The sequence below is a fragment of the Giraffa tippelskirchi genome, chromosome 1 (genome assembly GCF_054371585.1).
Source record: "Giraffa tippelskirchi isolate mGirTip1 chromosome 1, T2T-mGirTip1v1.2.pri, whole genome shotgun sequence".
Classification (NCBI taxonomy): domain Eukaryota; kingdom Metazoa; phylum Chordata; class Mammalia; order Artiodactyla; family Giraffidae; genus Giraffa; species Giraffa tippelskirchi.
The window spans coordinates 27,291,926-27,298,694 of NC_137275.1; the positions used below are offsets into that span (position 1 = coordinate 27,291,926).

Below are 6,769 nucleotides of genomic sequence, written 5' to 3' on the forward strand. Positions count from 1 at the left end.
TCTTCAAAATTAGAAAATACTCTTTTTCAAAGACCTGGCAAGGAAGGGTGATTTACCTGTCTTTCACTGGTACTTGATTCTCTTTGCCCATCTCACAGATCCGCTCAGGATTTGAAATCTGGAATATTTCACTGTAACCTGCATCATCCTTTTTGTGTAATAGGAAACACTTATGTCTTGCTGTCTTATTTATATTGCAACAGTCAGTAAATACACGTTTGTCAGCCATTCCTTGGTTATTGCAAATATGCTCTAGGAAGGTAGCCATCTGTAGAAGGAAATAATAACATGAGGGAAGGCACATATGGTCCACATTCCTAACCATAGAAAAGCTCAGGAATTATAAAGAAAAGGCAACTGAGCGTATAATCTTATACTCCATATCCAGTAGTTCTTGGACATAGCTCTTTTGAGCAAAAGTCTTTTAAAAGATTGTTAAGTCCCATGTGCTAGACATTGGCCAAATAGAATTTGTCATTCTCTCCCTGCTTATATGAGTGTTTCATTTTCATACAGCTGAGAGGTATTAAAATAAGCATAAGCCAAAATGGCCAGGGCCTAAAGAAATCAAGGTATTTTTAATAAGAATTATCCACCAAGAAATATGAGATGGCTTGCTTTCCTTGTTTCATGATGGCTTTTAGTTGGTTTCCATGGGGACTTATTTTAAAAATTGAGCTCTAAGGCAAATGTATATTCAGTGTCAAATATTCTAACAGAAATATAATTATTCAGTTTTCAAATGCCTTTCGATGGTGGTAAATGTGTGGGATGCTGTAAACCTCAAATGACATGGCAGATTTAGGGGATAAAGTCAGAAAAAAGTCATCTCTTGAAGTGGAAATAAGAAGAAATCACTGTACAATAAGTGCAGAAGTGTTTCTAGTAAAGTGTGGTTCTAATACGGCTAATGATTTTTCTATGACTGTGTGCATGCCCTACTAAGTCGCTTCAGTCGTGTCCGACTCTGCAAATCTTTGGACTGTAGCCCTCCAGGCTCCTCTTTCCATGGGATTCTCCAGGCAAGAATACTAGAGTGGGTTGCCATGCCCTCCTCCAGGGAATCTTCCCAACCCAGGGATCGAACTTGCATCTGGTGTATTGGCAGGCAGTTCTTTCACTACTAGCACTACCTGCGAAACCCTTTTCTATGACTACTTAGATTCTGATAAAAAATAGATTGGTTTTAGCCCAAGAAGATAGAGTGGAAAAAACCTATAAATAAAGAAGAAAATTATTTGTATTTAAATTGTTGATATGAGAATAATCGATCCAAAAATATGTAGATTATAAGCATATGTTGATATGCTTATCAATAATTTTCTGGGAATTCTCTGGCAGTCCAGTGGTTAAAACTTCACCTTCCAATGCATGGGGTACGGGTTCGATTCCTGGTCAGGGAGTTAAGATCCCATATGCCTCACAGCCAAAAAACCAGAACATAAACAACAAAAGCAATATTGCAACAAATTCAATAAAGAGTTTAACAAAAAAAGTATTTTTATAATCATAAGATACACACTTTATAAAATAATTTTCAAGATTTTCTACTAAGTGGGTAAAAAAGCCTATAATATTCACTTTCTTCTTTTTTATACTCTCTTAGACACTTTTTTAAATCAGTATTTTAATTTCCCAAGAATCTTCATATGAGATGTCATACAATAGTAGTCTAGTGACAGAGAAAGAGCAATCAACTTAGATGAACAAACTGACATTCTAGGGTATAAATCATTCTCTCAAGCCTTTGGTTCTCAAAATGTGATCTCCTAGATATGAGCTTAATAAACTGTAGGTTCATAAACCCACAAAGATTATATCTGGAGTGTGACTCATGTACATATTTTGCTTTAGAATCACTTGCTTGATTATTCAATCAACCCCTCCCATAGTAACATCTTTTGTTTGCAATTTAGTTGTTTTTTTTTTAAATAGAGAGAAAAAGGCAGAACATGATTCACCTACCAAGTGTTGACAGGATTCTGAAGGTAATTCATGTGACTTGAGGTTCTTGCACTTTTCTGCAAGATCTAGCAACTCTTGAACTATGATTTGTACTTCTTCATAAGTCAGTTTCTGGAGAAACTGTGCAACCATAATGCTAGTGCTGAAACAGAACACTTGAATGAATGTTGAAGCCAATCAAACCCCTTCCATCAGTCTTGTTATATCACTGCCCTACTCCCCTAAAAAATAATATGAGTGTAAATTTCAAATAACAAATTTTGATAATAAAACTCACACAGCTCTTAAGTTCTCCTCTAGATAATTCTGGCCATTTGTTTGCTGCGTGGCTGGAAAAAAAATGAGATTTTTATTTGCAGAAGAGGAAATTTTCCAAGTTGAAATCCCCTTTTTACAATTCAAATCTACATTTATTCACTCATAAATTTTCAGATCTTTTTTTGTTTACATCATAAATCAGGATAAATTTTATAAGAATATATATTTTCTTGTATTTGGGCTTCCCAGGTGTCTCTGGTGGTGAAGAATTTGCCTGCAATTCAAGAGACATGGCTCAATCCCTGGGTCGGGAATATCCCCTGGAGGTGGGCATGGCAACCCACTCTGGTATTCTTGCTTGGAGAATCCCATGAGCAAAGGATCCTGGAGGGCTTCAGTCCATGGGGCCATGAAGAGTTGGACATGACTGAGCAACTGAGAACATTTCTTGTATTTAAGCTGTATTCTGTGAATGATTTATTTCTAGTCCAAAACATCATGTAGTTAAAATCTGTCAAATATATATTCTTATCTGTCATTGGCCAACAAATGTTACACATATCTGTATTGACACTTCGGAGTTAACTAAACTTGACTTTTTAATTAAATAACTCTTATTAGAAGTTACTAGCCACCCAAAGAACACTAAGAAAATTAAATGCTGGCATTAGGAACAACAATATAAACATTAATATTTTGCAAAGACTAACTCATATATCTAGGATTCACTCAACATCTTCATCACTCTCGCTCATCTTGTACACATACACATGCTCTCTATTGAAAACATGTCTTCCTTCTTATACCAACAGCTTCTAAAGACTTTGCTGTTGTTCAGTCACTAAGTCTAAAGAGTTTAACCACTATCTATTTAATAAAGAAACGGTATCGTTAGCAATATTAGCAGGGAAAGGCTTTGGAGACAGTTATTCTGAGTTCAGCTTCTAGCTCTGATACTGAATATGGGCTTGAGAAAGTAACTTAAGCACTCAGAGTTTTTGTGTCTTTATCAATCAAATGTTAATCTCTTTTACTACACTGGATAATGGTTAGGATTAAATGAAAGCCTACGTGTGAAGCAGTGGGCACAGTGCCTGGCACATAGTAGGTGCTGAATAATGTAGCTCATGGTATTAGTCTATAAACACTGTTGCTCAATCTAAAATAATTTATCCAATTTTAAATACAAATTCAAAATATATCATTCTTTCATCTAGACTGGAAGTAAGATGTGTGTGTTTCCTGCTTATGTTTCCCCAATATATTAATTCTCTTTTTCTATCTATGAAGTTTTGTCATGACGTTTCATCTCCTGGCCCAAGGATGTATAGATTATAAACAGAATTCCCTACCTGCATCTAGTAAACTTCTCTGAAGAGTCTGACATTTAATGTAGCTGAAGAAAACAAGAAAAGATATGGATCTAACAGTCTTCATTATTTCAGATAAACTTTATAGAAGGTGTTCTACCATTTGAGAGAATTGAATAATCCTTTTATATTCTTTCCAAATAGTTACTGTTAATAATTAAACTTCTTCTGGTGAATATTTTCCCCAGGCCACTATAACCCTGAAAAAATTAAAGAAATTCATGATAATGAAGAAATATTTCTGATAGATAGCATTCATTAATGAATACTGGATTTTAAAATGAGTCATGTCAATCTACTTGTTTTTTCAAGATTACATCACATAGGACTTGAAATAAAATAATCAATAGACGTTTTTGGTAAATGTCTCATTTCCTAGAAATATCTGTTTACATGTACAAAGTTCTAAAATGGCAGGAGATCAGGTAAACACATACAATGCCAGATTCAGATAAATGATGACAACCCTAGTTTCAGTGCTGGACACATTTTTAGGTCCCTACTGAGAGTGGGGAGCACAGATTGGGAAGCAAACCCATGAGAATGCAACCTAATTTACTGCGTGTTCACTGCAAGTCTAGCACTTTATATGACTGTATTTAGGTAGCCATATTCCTATTTCTTGAGTAATAAGTGAAGACTTGGGGTCATATAATTTGCTCATGAACTCACAGGTAGAAATTCAGGTCTTTCTGATATCAGAGCTCACACCACCCAAGAGCTAGTAGTAAAAGTTGAAATACCAACATCTCTCAGCTGTTTTCTGCTTTGCCTATAATCCAGTTCTTTAGTCTAGGGTAGGACACTGGTGACTATGGATTAACTTAGAAGTTCAAGCTAAACTTAAAGCCCCAAAGTTTTGGAAATGGGAGACCACTGGTTACTACTTTAACCATTCCTGTCCTCAGTTTCCTCATTTATAAATGGAGGGTTTGGATCAGATAATCTTCAAGGCTGCAAGTCCATTGCTTGATTTTGCTACCCACATAATCTCATTTTTGGTTTCTTAGGCAAAAAAAATATCATAAGTGAGAGAGATACATCTGCCTGAAAAACAACAACAAATCTGTCATTATTTAGATTTGGGAAACACGTTAGCTTATGGTAAAGAATATGGATGACTTGTGTGGTAGAAAACCACACAAGGGAAGACTACCTTGCCAGGTTTCCATATGCTTTCCAGGGTTCTCTAAACAGTCCTAATGCTCAGCATCTCTTTCTGTCTTGCATTCTTAGAGTGGCTCCCTTGAGACCATACTCTAAGCTTCCTGGGGCTACCAGAAACGGACCTATTACTCTAGGGATGACAAATGCTTTGGATGACGGCTTTCAGACCATCACCCATTGTAGACATTACTCTTTCTCTATGACTAAGCCTTAGAATCATTCACAGTACCATGTCACAAGACAGCCACCATTAACTGATTGGAGCTGGCACTTAAAGGAAAAAAAAAACTGTTCTATGTGTGCTAAACTAGTTCCTCTTTACAAAAAATTATTTTTGGACAAAATTAACTTCTCATGAGCATCCTTTTGTCACAGGAAGAGATTCTTTAAAACATAGAAGAAGTTAAATTCTTTATTAGTGACTGATAGTGGAATTTTAGATGAGAGGAAAGACAGGTTGTGGGGATTATTTAAGCAAAGGCTAAGGAATAGGTTTTGTGATAGAATTCAAAAGATGGCACAGAATCTGTTCTCTAAGAGAGGAAGATCTCCACACTGACCTTTAAGATAAAAAAAAAAAAAAGGAAGGTGTGCAAGTGTAAGACACAATGATGATTTTTAATAAATATTTTTACCATAAACCTAATTCTTGTCCAAGTCATTGAAATAGAGTTTGAAGGAACATTAGAAAAACCAAGGCTGGATCCCTAGATCCTGCGGAAAACCTGGGTAGTGATTGCTCATGCATGTGCAGTCTTGGCCCTCATTATAGCACCATGAGGCTGATGACATTTACAAGCATCTCTAGTACTAGAAGTCTTCCTGCACCGACTGAGTCCAATTATGTTCTACTCATTGGTATGAGCTCTGTCTGAGCCATACAGAGTCAGTATGACTTGCTTTTGTTCCAAATCCTCTCTTTCCAGGCCAAACAAGACTTTTGAAAAACCCAATTCGCTCCCTCCTTTCTTTCCATCATACTGGTTACCTGCCTCTTATCACTGTGTTCTTTGGCACATTAGTAGAGGGAGTTGTATGGCAGTTTCCTCTATGATTATAGTCTTATGATGGCAGAGGTCCCTGGGTCTTTGATTTCATATCTGTGGCTCTTAGCACAGCACTGGACACATAGGAGAATCCACTATCAGGTGCAAAATTGAATTAGCAAACTGCACTCTGTTTCACTTCTGTTTGCTAAACTTATTATTCATTATTTCAGTAAAATTTTCTTCCTTGTCATCCTTGACAATAAACAAGAGTGTTTGGAAAAATGGCAAAAAGAAAAATTAGCTTCATCAATTAAACACCTACTGTCTGCTGGCCATTGTATTTGGATACTTTATATAGTAATTTATTACATCTTTCTAAAGCCTTTGTGATGGAGTGATTATTCTTCCACCCTACACCAAGAAATGGTGGTCTTAGATTGCAGGGAACTTGTGTCTGAGGCCATACAGCAAGTAATAATAGTAGGAATATAACTCCCTTCTACTCCCCTCCCACCTGCAATTTAAGCTTGGATGGAATGCCATTGCCACATGTTCCCACAGCAAGGCCCTTTTTCCATCCTGCACCTATGACATCATATGTGATTGCTTACTGACTTCTCCCCTGCCCATTAGACATAAGAACAATGACTAATTGGCTTATATTTGGTTATATTTGCATTATATTGGATTATATTGTACAATGTCTAACACACAATAGGATATAATAATAAATATTTGTTGAATAAATGAATAAGAATCCCAAATACTGTGTTCTAAATGTTAAACCAAAAGAACTCAATATTTTCATGTATTATAACTTAGATGGTCATCATCTTTTATTTCAGACACTGAAACACTAAAAAGCCTTAAAAGTTTAGAGAACAGCCAGGATCATCAAGCCATTGGCCCACAACCAACCTTCACTTCCTGGCTTCCCAGTTCCTACCATTCCCTCTCATCACTTACAGTTCCAAAATAACAGCAATTTTGATGCGGAATGGAGGGAGAAAAGAACCACTG

The 6,769-nt window shown here is 36.2% G+C and overlaps 1 protein-coding gene across 1 annotated transcript in view; it reads right to left on the reverse strand.

Moving 5' to 3' along the window:
• LOC145516869 (alpha-fetoprotein-like) overlaps positions 1 to 3,660 on the reverse strand; it is a 42,759-nt gene extending 39,099 nt beyond the window's left edge. The window contains exons 1-4 of the mRNA XM_081518723.1: positions 3,576 to 3,660; positions 2,243 to 2,294; positions 1,966 to 2,107; positions 57 to 268 (exon numbers count right to left, since the gene is read on the reverse strand). Of these exons, the coding sequence (XP_081374849.1) occupies positions 57 to 268; positions 1,966 to 2,107; positions 2,243 to 2,294; positions 3,576 to 3,660 (491 nt within the window). The remainder of the gene's footprint in view (positions 1 to 56; positions 269 to 1,965; positions 2,108 to 2,242; positions 2,295 to 3,575) is intronic.
• Between the last annotated feature and the right edge of the window lie 3,109 nt (positions 3,661 to 6,769).